The sequence below is a fragment of the Muscardinus avellanarius genome, assembly GCF_963383645.1.
Source record: "Muscardinus avellanarius genome assembly, chromosome: 7".
Taxonomy (NCBI): Eukaryota; Metazoa; Chordata; class Mammalia; order Rodentia; family Gliridae; genus Muscardinus; species Muscardinus avellanarius.
Genome location: NC_137793.1, coordinates 87,356,457 through 87,372,359, shown reverse-complemented (window position 1 = coordinate 87,372,359; position 15,903 = coordinate 87,356,457). Strand labels below are relative to the sequence as shown.

The 15,903-nt window shown below is 44.2% G+C and overlaps 1 protein-coding gene across 1 annotated transcript; it reads right to left on the bottom strand.

Moving 5' to 3' along the window:
- Positions 1–967: 967 nt before the first annotated feature.
- Positions 968–6,384, bottom strand: CYB5R1 (cytochrome b5 reductase 1; the record flags this gene model as incomplete). Its single annotated transcript, XM_080698340.1, has 9 exons — positions 968–1,140; positions 1,447–1,546; positions 2,308–2,393; positions 3,491–3,574; positions 4,727–4,856; positions 5,070–5,176; positions 5,722–5,794; positions 5,922–6,071; positions 6,370–6,384. The coding sequence occupies 9 exons, from the start codon at positions 6,382–6,384 to the stop codon at positions 968–970; spliced, it is 918 nt and encodes a 305-aa protein (XP_080554466.1).
- Positions 6,385–15,903: the final 9,519 nt, after the last annotated feature.

Genomic DNA, 15,903 nt, shown 5'->3' with positions numbered 1-15,903 from the left:
TGGTAAAGGAAAGGCTAAAAGAAGGAAGAAGAGCTGTCAAATCAAGGACCACTGGGAGGGGTACCTATCCTCGGAAAACATCCCCTCTAACACATGTCTTCTCCTTCCCCCACCTCAGTAGCCTGCAGGGAGGAGCTGAGCTCTGGCTCTGTGGAAACAGCTGCTGAGATGGTCACTCAGTCTGGTGTGGCAGCTCACATTTCAGCACATGATACAACTGCTCCCTGGGAGACCCAGGAGATCGTGCGCTGAGAAACCCTCCCTCCCAAGGCCCTCAAGCATTTTAAACAAGGACCCCAGACACAATATTTCTTATGTATCACATTAGGACCTCAGCCCCATTTATTTGAACAGTCAGAGGTTCTTGTATAAGCAGCAGTCTTAGGTTATGAGTAGCCATTTCCCTCTAGCCTGGCAGAGGCCGAGAGTGACAGACACACAAATACTTATTTCACACTCCTTTTTCTGAGGTCTAGAGTTCTGAAGAAACCATTCCCTCTTTTCCCTGTCTCTAAGACTACTTGTGTTAAGTCCACTCAGCTCAGCGTATATTTACATAGACAGAATTTGCCTATTCATTAAGCACTGGATACTAAGGAAAATCACTTGCACAATCAGTTCCTTTCATCATGCACAAAGAAGATGAGAATGTGATGTTATCAAGGAACTAGCCAGTCTTGGGATAAATGTACACGCTCCTTTCTTTCTGACCCAGGGAAGAGACTGCTCCATGGGCCTCACCTGGATCTTTCAGCATAGGGAAATCTGGGGGCCTTCTAGGGACTGACTCAGCCTTAGCCTTCTTGCATAGAGATACAGGAATGCTGTTCCTGCAAGTACCATCCACATTTTAGCTCCAGAGTAAGATACAAAAGGCTGGTGCTCTCAGAAAAAAAATTGAGGGCTTATAGTGTTTGAGTACTGACTGTACAATCGCAGACAGGGATCCAGGGAAGCTGGAAGATGCTCAGTAGGTGAACCGCATCTTTTGCGAGTAGCCCAGTTTGTCCAAGTTGGGATGGCAGGCCAGCTGTACCATCGGGGGTGGCCCACAGAGTAGCAGCAGCACATCATCCCCTGGGGCAGGCAGGTGCTCCTGGATCATGTCAGCAGTCACAAAGCCCTTGCCATAGGACCAATCTGAAGTAAAGGGGAGAAGAGAATGTGGTACCAAGGGAATGTGGTACCAAGGGGGCAAGCTGCTGGGGAGGTCCCTGACGGGCTCCTGAGAAGGTCTCAGGTTGTAGCAGAAGCTACACCATTCCTGCCACCCACCTGGTAAACAGGGATCTCTGAAGGAAAGGGACTCAGAGTGTGTACTCTGTCTATGCACTCAGACTTAGGACTTGGGCAGTGTTGAGGAGGGTTCTGAAACCAGAACTCACAGAGGGCCAAAGCCTTGATTTTGATGTGGGGATATGGACTATTCAGAAATGAGGAAGGTACCTTTTGGGGGATGGTCCAGCGTAAACCAGAGCTTAAAGCGATTGGGATATTGGGCCTGCAGTTCCTCTAAGTCCTCCCGCAGGATTATGTCCTTTTCAGCCTGAAAAGCAAAGGGAAGAAAAGTCTTATAAACCTTCTCAGGCTAACATCAGACAAGTACTGGCAAGGTGTGGTGGTGCATGTTTGTAATTCCAGTGACCTGGAAGCCTGAGGCAGGAGGATCTTAAGGGTGAGACTAGCCTGGGCAACATACTAAGACCTTGTCAAAAAAAAAAAAAAAAAAAAAAAAAAGGGCAGCTGGGCGTGGTGGCGCACGCTTGGGAGGCAGAGACAGGAGGATCGCGTAGGTTCAAAGCCAGCCATGCGCGCTGGCTTAGGAGACCCTGTTTCCAAATAAAAATGTAAAAATAGGTCTGGGAGTGTAGCCCGGAGGTAGAAGGGCTTCCAGGAACCCCAGTACCACACACAAAAAAAAAAAGGGTGAGGATGGGGGAGGGGAAGGATGCTAAAGTTCTAGGGAATAAGCAAGGCTTGCAGTTCTTTTATGGAGTTAGGACAAGGGAAATGGCCTTTATTTACAAATTAGGAAAGAATTAGGATGACATATTTAACCAAGAAGACCCAAGATTTTATACCCCGCACCAGATCCTTAAGTCTTTTCCCTTTTCCTTAGGGGCCAGAGAAGAAATCAGGTTCAATACTTGGTGCTCTTTATTGTAGGAGAGAGTCCTACACTTTGTAGAGGAGACCTTAGGCAGATGCCAGAACAGGCATTAGGCTGATTCTGCCTATTGGGTCGGCAGCTCCTAGCCCTACCCACACAGTGACCTTGAAGTTCCAGGAATAGAAAAGCAAACCAACCTGGTTGGCAAAAAGCAGAAAGCACTGGGTTGGATCTTCAGGGGTTTTCAGGATGGCCCGGATCAGCTGTAGCATTGGGGTGATTCCTGAAATGAGGATACCCCACAGTGAGATGTGGTAGCTACACTTTCTGCTCTGTCCCAGACCCTCTGTTTACCAACCCTTTCATCTTAATTCTACTCACACTCCACTCCATTTTTCCATTAGTACACTAATCCTCTGACCTCCTTCTTCAGATCCCCCAATACCTGCATTTCTGGCCACCCTCAATATCAATATAAGTTCATAAGGTGGAAACCCTTCTAGGGAACCAATCCAAGGCTCTTCTTTTGAAAGTCTCTTGGAGGTGAGGAGGTGAGTTCCTCAAATATCATTGATGACTACATGATCCTACTAATTCATTGATAAGGGTTCTGAACTTGTGGAAGTTAATCACACTTTTTTTTTTTTTGTACATGTGGTACTGGGAATTGAACCCAGGGGCATTCTACCACTGAGCTACATCCCCAGCCTACCCCACTCAACTTTTACTGGTGCTGGGGATTAAACCAAGGGGGAAATTTACCTCTGACCTATATCCCTAGTGCTTTTTTATTTTTTACAAGTAGAGTCTTGCTAAGTTGCTGACGCTGGCCCAGCTGTATATAATTCTCCTTCCTGCCTCAGCCTCTCAAGTAGCTGGGATTACAGGTCTGTGCCACCACACCTGGCTAAATCCACTAGCTCTAGTTTCAGGCAGATAAGATACTAATTCTGCCTCTGGCCACCAACTACATAACCCTGAGGAAACCATTTAATCTCTCTGAATCTCCATTTTATTATCTATATAAAAGAAAGACTAGTAACTACTTCAAAGATACATATAAGTATCTAAACATAGTAGTAAATTAGAGTGCAGCAAGTATCTAACATTAGACTATATAGTATCTATTACCTAGTAGTATCCTTTGCTAATTTTCTTTCTTTTTGGCTAGTCTTTCTTAGTTGTTTCTATTTATTTTTTTCTTTTGGTTTTGACTTGCTTATGATTTTGTCTTTCAGCCATGGGGGCAATCTAGGCATTCTTGGGGATCCCCTGATGAAGAGCTTGGCTATGATTACCAAATCTTCTGAGGCCACTTAGGAGTCTGCACAGCAACAAACAAACACAGTGGAAGAGAACGGCCCTTCAAGTGATACCTACCTGTCCCTCCAGCGATCATTCCCAATTTCTTCGCCACCCGGGGTTCCGGTGGAGAGTTCTTATTGGGCTGAATGCTAAAATTTCCTGGGAAGTCAAGTGAAGAGAGGAGTAGAAGAACAAAGTCAAAATAGAAAATGAGGTAAAGAAATGCAGTGTTGAAAATACACCGGAGGCCAGTTTAGCAACTGCTATGATATCTGATCCTGGGACTTGGGTGGAGGTTTGAGCTGAGACAGCCTGGACAATAATACACTTTAGGGACAATGAGGCCAGGGCTATCTGTCTACCACTGGGTTCAGGGACACAGAGCGAGTAGCAGCTACTTCTGGCAGAGGGTCAGTCCCTGGTGAGGGCGACAGGCATGGGGCCAGGTCTGAATAGTTTCCCTAGTGGCACCGAGGAGCTCCAGGGGCCTACTAATGCACCTAGCTGCTCCCATGGGAAAGGCTGAAAGCTATGTCCTCTGGCGCTCTCCTCTGCAGCTTAGCTTCAGAAGTGAATCTTTGAGGGAGGGGTAGAGAGGCACAGGTTTACTTTGGTAATCTCCACAGCTAACTGTCATGGCTGCTAAGTTCAGGTGGATAGGGAACTGCTTCTTGAGGCAAATGGAGCTGAGAGATGTGTTTGTGTGTGTGTGTGTGTGTGTGTGTGTGTGTGTGTGTGTGAATTGAACCCAGGGGCATTCTACGCCTGAGCTACACCCCCAGCCCTATTATTATTATTATTATTATTTTTTAACTTTTTATTTTGAAACAGATCTCACTAAGTTGCAGAGGGCCTCTCTAAATTTCTGAGGCTAGCTATGAACTTGCGCTCCTCCTCAGCCTCTCAAGTACTAAGATTACAAGTGTGCATTACCACACCCCAGCTAAATAACTTTTTTTTGGGCACCGGAGATTGAACGCAGGGGTGTGCTACCTCTGAGCTACACCCCTGGCCTTATTTTTTAAAATAGTGTCTCACTAGGTTTCTGAGTCTCACTAAGTTGTCAAGGCTGGCCTTGAACCTGTGATCCTCCTGTCTCAGCCTCCCAAGTACTGGGATTACAGGTGTGTACCACCATACCTGGCTGAACTACACCTTTTTTTTTTTTAACATCAGTGCTAGGATTATTAGGATTGGCTTCTCTGGTCCTTATACCTGTGCATGCACATGGGTACACAGGCAGTCACACTGTGTCAAGAAGACTATGGAACTGTAGGAGTGGGAGATGGGCTCCAGAAGACAGCTCATTACCTTTCCCAGTGTAAGTGAGCAATCCACTTGGACCACGGAACTCCACCATGTCTCCAATCTTCAAGCTATCTAGGTACTGAGACATCTTCCCACCCTCAGGAAATTTAGGGTGTACACCCTTCAAATAGACCTGATAAGACAGAGAGAAAAATACTTGGTTTAGAATGTCACCAGAGATGAGGCTGGGGCAGGGATCATATAGGTACTATCTTTTCCCAGTCCATATACCTTCCTCACATCCACAAAAGGACACATCATCTCTTGCTATCAAACAAATCGGAAAAGTCTCTACTCATCCTAGAAAGAGTTAGGGTAAGGAGCCTTTGGGTTCCTACACCCTTACCTTGATGACAAGATCCACATAGCCTTGGTCCTCATCACTGGTGACAGGAGTGTATGGCCTGATGACCAGGCTGCCATCGATTCGCGCAGAGAGGTAGACGTGTTTGCCTGGGAACCATGTGGAGAGCTACATAAGGGTGTCTTGAGGATGTGCCACATCTCTCTTACCTTCCAAAATACTCAGAGAGGTATTTTGTTGAGAGAACAGCATGTCTTGCTCCCTGCTGGGGCTCCAAGGAGCTCCTAGGCAGGGAGGATTCGCCCCCTTGGAACCCTCAGCTGGATCTCTCACCAGCCTCCCACTGGAGAAACTCCTATCAATAACTGCCAAGCCTTTGTTAGCAGCAGATGAGCTGGGGGCAGGGGCAGGTCCAGGTAACAGGGAAAAAAGAAATAGCGTTTGTTCAGGAGGAGTTAGGAGCAGGTCCTTCAGGAAAGAGGGAGAGCTGCTGCTGAGTGTTAGAGATGGGTGATGGCACAGAAGCCGTACCCTAAAGGGGCCCAATGGCACCTCACAGCCTGGAGGATCCAGAGCTCAGAGAGGGGAGGGGTACATTGGGTGGAAAAGATTGGAGCATCATGTCTCCCCACACCCCAGGAAAATCCCCCTCCTAGGATACCAGGGAAAGGAGCCCACTGCACACGTTCCTTACCCACAGGCAGCCCCAGAATGTGGTGGGCGGTGGGCAGGGCAAAGCGGAACCTCTTGGTGTTGTGGCTCACAGTCTGGAGGAGAGATGACATTGTTTCACCAAGCGGCACCGGCACTGCCGGGTCCCTTTGGGCATCCCAAACACTGGATGCCAGGAGAGCTCAGGTTCTCTTCCTAACCTGGCCCTCCCCCACAACTCACCGTCTTGTCTAACAGTCGCAGCAGGTACTTCTCATTGGGGTCCAGGAGAGTGACATGTGGCCGGCGGGACCTTCGAACGAAGTAGGTGCCCAAAGCCAGGCCAAGCAGAGTAAGCAGCCCCACCCCCAGCGAGGCCAGCAAGACTGCGCTCTGTGGGTAGAGGAGGCAGCGTGACCGCCAGGCTGGGGAGGCGCCCAGAGCGTGGGTGGGGAGCGCCCTGTTACGACCAGCAGCCCCAGGTGTAGGGGAAAGCAAACACACACACAGACAGAGGGTGAGCTGGGCAGGGTCGTCAGCCGGGAGCGGTAGTCCTGGGACCCCAGCATCCAGGGCGGGTCCTGAGCCCTGTGGGGCGGGGTCGGCGGTGGGAGCCCTGGCTCTGGAGCTGAGTGTCCATTACCGGATGGGGCGGGGTCCCCAGGTGGACGATACCGAAAGAGGGTCTCACCGGCTGGATCCCCATGACCAAGCGGCGCGTCCTCCACCTCCCGGCAGGCGGACAGATCCCACAATGCGCCGCGGGGCGGGCCCGGGGGCGGGGCCTGGGAGGGGCGGGGCCGGCCGGCCGGGTGCCCCACCCTTTTCTTCCAGACTCCTTGGCCCTACAGGCCCAGATATACCAAAGTATCCAAGACCTTTTCTGACCGCAGCTCCAGCCCCCTTCCCAGCGTTCTGGTCCCTGTCGCTTGGATTCGCTTATCCCAGAACAGGTTGGCAGCTCTGTTTAACCCAGAACTACTCTAAGTCGGATGATTGGAAATCTCCCAATTTGCAACTCCTACATGGAAAATGTAGCGTTGAGCCAGAGTCGGGAAAATGAGTCATTGTGTAGGCACTCTAGTTTTCCCTACGGGCTGAAATGCAGCAAGACAACTGGACAGCCTGGGGGAGTCTCTTTAGGGAAGGGATGATGCCATGGTAACTCCATTTCCTGGTCTATCTTGGCAAGACAGGTTTTGTTCACAAGGCCAGGCCATCCAGCAATGCTCAGAAGTTTTGGGTCTGAGTCCAGCTTCTCTTTTTGACCTAGGTCCTCACATCTCCAAGACCTGGGCTTTGGGGGGAGACCATTACCGACTCAGGACTCCCCGGGCACTTACTAGCTTTGTGACCTTAAACAACGTGACCAGATTCTCTTAGTGTAGTCTTCTTGCTGAGTGTAGTCCTGTCATGGAACAAAGTATTCAACAAAGGCAGTTATTGTCATAACTCAGAAGAAGACACTCAGGTAGGGTTTAAGGACTGAGCTCTGTTGGCAGCAGAAGCGAAACAGAAGTCAGAAATAGACACTGGGCTTGCTGGAGCTACAAATTTGCCAAGATGACCAGCCTTTCTTGCACATATATTTCCTAGGCAGAATACATTTGCTCTTTGATATGCAGTGATGGAGGAGATTTCTGCAGATGTCATTGTTAACATCCTAAACTAATACCATCAGGGCAGCTGGGATATTGGAGGCCCAGTTCTCAGTTGTAGTTGGTGAACTCTGTGAATGATGAATGAGATGCTTTGTTTTCTCTTGTGGGCTAGCTGAAAATGTCACTCAGACCTGGGTACAGATCCCTCTGAATTTTTTTTTCTTTTTTCTCTCCCTTCTTTCTTTCTTTCTTCTTTCTTTTTTGTAGCACGGGGAATTGAACCCAGAGGCATTCTACCTTTGAGCTATACCCCCAGCCCAATTTTGTTTATTTGGAAAGAGTCTCTACTTGCTGAGGCTGTCCTGGAACCTGCAATCTGATGCTCCTGTCTCAGCCTCCCAAGTACTGGGATTACAGGCATGCACCACCATGCCCGGCTTCCTCTGACTTTTTGAAGCAGCTTGTGCACTGCCTTGAGGGAAGTCAGAGTGTCCCAGGATATAATGAAGTGTCAATTTGTGTAGAGAGGGCACTCTACCACAGAGATACATTCTCAGCCCCCCATCCTCTTTGGTGGTGGGAATCAAACTCAAGGGCATTCTACCACTGAGCGAAAACCCCCAGCCCTATTGTGTTGTTATTTTTATTTTGAAACAGGACTTCACTAAATTGCTGAGGGGCTCACTAAATTGCTGAGACTGGTCTTAAACCTGTGATTCTCCTATTTCAGCCTCCCAAGTACTGGGATTACAGGCATGTGTCACCAGATCTAACTTACTTTTCCCAAATATCTACACAATGTTAAAACTTCCAGTCGACTCACTTTAAAAATTCTTATTTTGTGAATGGTTACACGTTCTAGTTGACTTTTTTGATATACAGGTCTATGAATTTTAGCACATGTATAGATTTTTGTAACCAACACAGTAGGATATAGTCTATCATCGTAAAAGCTCCTTTGTGGTAGCCCTTTATAGTCACATCATCTGTTTTCTTTTTTCTTTCTTTTTACAGTATTGAGGATGAACTCAGAGGCAGTCTACCTCCCAGCTATACCCCTAGACCAGTTTTTTTTTAATTTCTTATTAGGAAACAGAGTCTTGGTAGGTTTCTGAAATCCTCACTAAATTTCTGAGTCTGCCTTTGAGCCTCCCAAGTACTGCCATTACAGGCGTGTGCCACCACACCCAGCTACATCCTCTGTTTTTGCCACACACAATTTTTTTTTTACCCCTTGGTACTGGGGGTTGAACTCAGGGCAATTCTACCTCCAAGCTACACCCCCAACTTTTTTTTTTTAATTTTGAAACAGGGTCTTACTAAGTTGCAGAGAGCCTCAATAAGTAGCTGGGGCTGGCTGTGAACCTGCGATCCTCCTGCCTCAGCCTGCCAAGTACTGGGATTACATGTGTGAGCCACCATGACTGGAATCCACAAAAATTTTAACTTTGCAAGGTAATTCAATGTTAATCAGCATGGTATTGGTATCCCACATGTATATGCATTTCAAAACTTTGTATGCAATAAGTATATACAATTTTATCTGCCAATTTGATTTTTTTTTTTTTTTTTTTTTTGGTGGTACTAGGGGTGGAACCCACAGGCTTTCTACCTCCAGGCTATACTCCCAGACCTTTTTTTATATTTTATTTGGAAACAGGGTCTCACTAAGTTGCTGAAAGCCTCACTAAGTAGCTGAGGCTGGCTTCGAACCTGTGTGATCCTCTTGTCTCAGCCTCCCAAGCGCAGGGATTAAAAGTGTGTGCCACCACGCCGCACTTGGGAGGCTGAAACAGGAGGATTGCACAGGTGCAAAGCCAGCCTCAGCTACTTACTGAGGCTCTCAGTAATTTAGTGAGACCCTGTTTCCAAATAAAATATAAAATAGGTCAAGCCGGGCGTGGTGGCGCATGCTTGTAATCCCCGCGCTTGGGAGGCTGAGACAGGAGGATCGCGCAGGTTCGAAGCCAGCCTCAGCTACTTAGTGAGGCTCTCAGCAACTTAGTGAGACCCTGTTTCCAAATAAAATATAAAAAAAGGTCTGGGAGTGTAGCCCAGAGGTAGAAAGCCCCTGGGTTCCACCCCCCCCAGTACCACCAAAAAAAAAAAAAAAAAAAATATATATATATATATATATATATACACACACACACATATATATTAGGTCTGGGAGTATAGCCTGGAGGTAGAAAAGCCCCTGGCTTCCACCCCGAGTACCACCATATAAATAAATAAATAAATTAATTAATTAATAGAAAAATTCTTCAAAAAATGCAAATGCTTGGGCTTTACCTCAAAACCACTGAATATGAAACTCTTGGGGGTGGGAGACCTGCACACTGGCTTTTCACATTCCCTAGTGTAATGCTAATGCATGCTCACATCTGAGAACCAAGCCATGTTGAATTAATTGGTTTTTCTATTATTTATAGCCAAGTATCTGAACTGTTAAGATCTCTGTAAAACCCTCAAAACTATTTTTAACCACTGTTTGTGGAAATTTATTAAGCTTCAACAGAAAACTAATAAAGAGCTTATTTAAGGTCCCTTTTTAAAATTCTCTTTCTCTTTCTTTCTTTCTTTCTTTCTTTTTTTCTTTCTTTCTTTCTTCCTATCTTTCTTTCTGGGTCTAGGGATGGAACTCAGGGGCATTCTACCTCAGAGCTACACCCCCTGCCCTATTTTTTATTCTTTAATTTGAAACAGGGTCTCACTGAGTTGCAAAGGGTCTCACTAAGTAGCTGAGGCTGTCCATGAACCGCGGTCCTCTGGTCTCAGCCTCCCAAATGCTGGGATTACAAGCTGCACTACCACGCCCTGCTGTCCCTTTTCTTTAAAGGGATTTTTTCAGCCACTCCCGTCCCATTACACACTCCAATTGTACTACCTGTTCTTGCCATTTACCACAGTGGTTACATCGGATTCCCTGTAATCAGCTATCTTTTGCCTTTCCTCCCTAAATTGTGAACTCTATGAAGGTAAAAGCTGACATGATTGGACTGCCATTTCCTTTCTTTTTTTCTCTTTCTTTCTTTCTTTCTTTCTTTCTTTCTTTCTTTCTTTCTTCTTTCTTTCTTCTTTCTTCATTTCTTACTTTCTTTCTTTTTTTTGAACCTGCAATCCTCTTGTCTCAGCCTTCCAAGTACTGGGATTACAAGCATGTGCCACCACACCTGGCTTAGACTGACATCTGTTACCTCACACAGTACTTTCAAGTTTCAAATACTAAATAAATATTTGAAGATTATATAGTTTTGTTGTCATAGATATCACAGGAAAGGGAAATTGTCTATTTTTATTTATGAACATAGATATAAAGTTCTTTGTGTGTGTATGTGGTGTTGGAGATTAAACCCAGGGGCATTCTGCCTCTAAGCTACACCTTCAGCCCTATTTTATTTTTTATTTTGAAACAGGGTCTTGCTAAATTACTGAGGCTGGCCTCAAACCTGTGATTTTCCTGTCGCAGTCTCCCAAGAACTGAGATTACAGGCATATGCCACCATGTCCATTTACATTTAACATATTAAACCCAGGGCTGGGCTATAGCTCAGTGACAAAGTGCTGGCCTTGGAAACACAATGCCCTGGGTTCAATCCCCAGTATGAAAAAGAAAAAAAAAACCCAAATTCTTATTTATACTAGCAAATTTATGTCTATAACATATTATACTACTATACTACACCCCCAGCCTGATCTATTTCTTATTTGGAAACAGGGTCTCTCTAGGTTGCTGAGGGCCTTGCTAAGTTGCAGAGACTGGCTTTATTTATTTATTTATTTATTTATTTATTTATTTATTTTCCTCCTGAGGAACTGGGGATTGAACGCAGGGACAGTCTACCTCTGAGCTACACCCCCAGCCCTATTTTTCTTTTTTTGAAATAGGGACTTGCTAGGTTGAAGAGAGTCTCATTATTTGCTAAGGCTGTCCTCAAACCTTCAATCTGCCTGTCTCAACCTCCCAAGTACTGGGATTATAAGCGTGCACCACCACAACCTGCTTAAGATTTCATATATATATACATACATATTTATTTATTTATTTATTTTTGCAGTACTGGGGATGGAACCCAGGGTTATTCTACCTCCAAGCTACACCCCAGCTCTATTTTTTATTCTTTACTTTGAAACAAAGTCTCACTGAGTTGCAAAGAGCCTCACTAAGTAGCCGAGGCTGTCCTTGAACCTCAATCCTCCTGTCTCAGCCTCCTGAATGATGGGATTACAAGTGTACACTTGGCTTGCTTAAGTTATTAAAAAAATCAAAATCATAATGGGGTTGTCTAAAAAAAGACAGATATATCAAATATAAGATGACTATGTAAAAAAAAGATAACAAGCTGGGTGTGGTGGTACATGCTCCTAATTCCAGCATTTGGGAGACTAAGACAGGAGGATAGAAGTTCACAGATAGCCTCAACTACTTAGGGAGGCCCTTTGAAACTCAGTGAGACCCTGTTTCAAAATAAAGAATAAAATTAGGGCTGGAGGTGGATCTTGAAGGTAGAATGCCCCTGGTTCCATTCTCAGTACACCAAAAAAAAAAACCAAAAAAACAAAAAAAAAACCAAACTATGTATAAAATTCTATTTTATTAGATGCAAAAGCAGCTTTTGATAAAATTTAACCCCATAACCATTAGCAAACTGAAAATAGATGGGAACTTCCTTAACTTAATAATATCATGTGCCAAAATTTTATTGTAAGTATCATGCTTTTATATATATTTCCATTAATCAGGAACAAAGCTAGAATGCTTATAATGGATGCTATAATTTAATATGGTTTTTTTTTGGTACTTGGGATGGAACCCAGGGGTTTTACTACACACCCAGCCCTATATTTTAGTCTTTTTTTTTTTTTTTTTTTGGAAACAGGGTCTCACTGAGTTGCAAAGGGCCTCACTAAGTAGCTGAGGCTGTCTGCGAACCACAATCCTCCTGTCTCAGCCTCCCAAATGTTGGGATTATAAGCATGCACCACCATGCCTGGCTTATTTAATATGATTTAATAATTCTGATTAGGAGTTGACAACCTTTTTCTCTTTAGGTCAGATAGTAAATATATAGGCCATGTGGTCTATGTCTCAGCCATTCAACTTTGCTGTTATAGCATAAAAGCAAACATAAACAATACATAAGTGGATTAGCATGACTGTGTTTCAATAAAACTTTATTTATAAAAACAAGCATTAGGCAGTATTTAACCTGAAGGCCATAGTTTGTCAATCCCTATGCTAGCCAGTATAATAACCTAGGAAAAGAAAATGAGGAATAAGAGTTGAAATGAAATTGTCAAAATAATTAATGGCTTATAATGTGCATCTGCATAGAGAATTCAAGAGCATTAATGGACTCTGTAACATTGAAATTGAGTTGGGGGGTTGCAAAGGAGGCAAAATCCAGCCAAGTTATTGTGTGAGACCAGGCCTCTTTAACCAACTGGCACCTTTGGGTGAGGTCTACTAACTGTGGGGAAGGGACCAACAACCAGTCAGTAGAGTCACAGTCAGCAGAGTCACACCGCAGAGAGGAAGTGAGGGTATTTATGTAGTACCTGGGGCTTGGGTGTGGGGCTAGCGGCATTGAAATACCGGTCCTCTCTCAACATCTGGAGTTTCGTGACCTCTGAAGTCTGTCCCATCTCTGCTCTGGCTTCAAGAGTTCTGCCTCCTGTCCTAGCTGCAGGGTCCCATGGGGGAAGGGACCTGACCTATCAGACTCATAATTATAAACAAAGAGAAAATTCAAGAAGGCTCTTAGGGGGTAGGTGGTATAGCTCAGTGGTGCTTCAAGGCTCTAGGCTAGTAATCCACGGTGCCAAAAATAAAAAAATCTAGATATAAGATCAAACTAAAATAGAAAAAGTCCATTATAGCATAATATTAAATACTAATCATTTGATATGTTAATAGCAACAGAACATTTAAAGTGCTAGGAATAAATATGACAAAGGAGGTGCACAGCACTCATAAGAAAATTATACGGAGCCGGGCATGGTGGCGCAAACTTGTAATCCCAGCATTCAGGAGGCGGAGACTCGAGGATCGCGGTTCACAGACAGCCTCAGCTACTTAGTGAGGCCCTCCGCAACTTAGTGAGACCCTGTTTCAAAATAAAGAATAAAAAACAGGGCAGAGGGTGTAGCTCAGAGGTCGAAAGTCCCTGGGTTCCGTTCTCAGACCCGCAAAAAAAAAAAAAAAAAAAAAGATACAGTTTTAGAAGAGACACATAGATACCTTCCCCTTTTCAGTGGATAGCAGCTCTATCTTTACAGAAATGTGGACAAAAACTTTGAAGTTATTTTAACTTTACCTTTTCTCAAACCCTACAACCAATCTTCAGAAAATCCTCTTGGTTTCATCTTAAAACACATTCAACATCTAACCGCTTCTCACCACGTTCACTGCTGCCGCTCTGGTCTAAGCCACCACCTTTTCTCCTTTGGATTCCTGTAGAAAAATTCCTGTAGGAATTGTATCCTATTGACCCTGCTTCCATCCTTGCTCCTTGTTTATTCCTTGTTTAGCATGTCATCTAGTTTCTGCACAACAGGCAGAGGACACCCTATGTATGTCAGCCAGATGGTGCCACTCCTTGGCTCAAAACCCTACAATTCCTGTACGTCATACTTAGTATGTCTGTTGGCCTTTTTCTCTGTTTAGTATGTGAGTTCCATGAGGGTAGCAATCTTGGTCTGTTTCTTGATGCATTCTAAGTGACATAAAAAGTGCAAATAATAATAATAATAATAATAATAATAATAATAATAATAATAATAATAATAATATAGGTGTGATGGTGCACGCTTGTAATCCCAGTATTTGGGAGTCTCAGATAGGATGGCAGGTTCACAGCCAGCCCCAGATACTTAGTGAGGCCTTCTGCAACTTAGTGCAACCCTGTTTCAAAATAAAGAATACAAAATAGGGCTGAGGGTATAGTTCAGAGGTAGAATGCCCCTGGGCTCAATCCCCAATACTGTGGAAAATAAATAAGACTATTTGCTCTAGGAAAAAATTATACACAAGAGAAAATATAATCACAGATTGCAACTATTAAGTCAAGAGGTCAAGCTATTCCTAAACATGGGGTAGCTGCTTGGCTGACTTGCCACACTTCCATAAATCTAGTCTGTAAGGAAACAATGAGTTCTTTATTACCCATGACACAGCAGGCAGCCTGGACTTCCTATTGCAACAATGCCCACATTCCAAGGGGGTGATGCACGGTGGGTCTGTGTTGCAGTTGAGAAGTGCTAAGCTTAGGAAACCCCAATCTTATAATGAAACCAATACCAAACATGCCCAACCTTCCCTCCAAAGTCAGACATTATTTTCATTATCCTGACTGGGAAACAAAACAAGTCCTCTTTTGGGAGGGAAGGGAGATCTTAACTAAGTCACAATATCACTGGTGGACCTCTAACTCTCTCCAGAGGAAATCCTCTTTATAAACAAATCTGCCCTTTGCCCTGGAGGAAGACATTACCTCTAGCTTCTAAGCCAGTTTGACATCCAAACATCCTGGAAAAGATAATGAATATTAGTGGAGTAGCATCAAGGGTCTAATATCTTATCTAAAGTGATGAGGAGTGTGTAGAGAGCTAATACATTTCAAACGATAACCAAATATATTATTTGGATATTTGGTACCAGAACAGTTAAAGTTAAAGGGCTGGAAAGTAGTTATGTTTGGAGAACAGAGCTAGGGTGAAGGGAGGTGGGGCTGATTTTTTGCATTTCTTTTGCAGCTGTTTTACTTGTTCACTGGTCATTGACGAGGTCTCCTTTAACTTGCTCTATCAGCAGCCTTAGATCCAACTGATTATTCTACCCTCCTTCAAACACTCTCTTCCTGTCCCACTCACTTAATTTTCCTTCTATCACTATGTCTGCTGCAGATTCCCCTCTTCTGTTGGAATGAGTCAGGCCTCCGTCCTTGGTAATTCCATGGCTTTATATGCATTGAATCTCAAATTCTGCAACCAGGAGGTCATTCAAAATCTTGACAAAAGCAAATTTGGTTAAGTGGTGAGGGCACAATCATGGTATGAGGGATGTTCATAGATTTATAAAATATAGATATAGACCCCTTTTTTTAAGAATTCAGTTTATCTATTTACATTACAAATCCCAAATAAAACTTTTTTTTTTTTTTACCAAATGCAAAAAGTCAAACATAAATCGTAAAAAGTTTTTTTTTTTTTTTTTTTTTTGTGGTTCTGGGGTTCCTGGGAGCTCTTCTACCTCTGGGCTACACTCCCAGACCTATTTTTATATATATTTTTTATTTGGAAACAGGGTCTCTTAAGCCAGCGTGGCTGGCTGGCTTCGAACCTGCGCGATCCTCCCAAGCGTGGGGATTACAAGCGTGTGCCACCATGCCCGGCCATAAAAAGTTAAAAGAAATCCTGGTAAAAATTCTTTGACTTCACACTAATGAGTTTTGTCATTTATAGACATTTTTCTATAGTTTATAGAAATATTTTATAAACCATGACTTACTCATTAAACTAGTATGTATGCCTTATGTGGAGGAAAGCCACTTTTTTGTGTGTATGTGTGTGTGTGGTATTGGGAATCGAATACAGAGACATTATACCTTTGAGCTATACCCTCA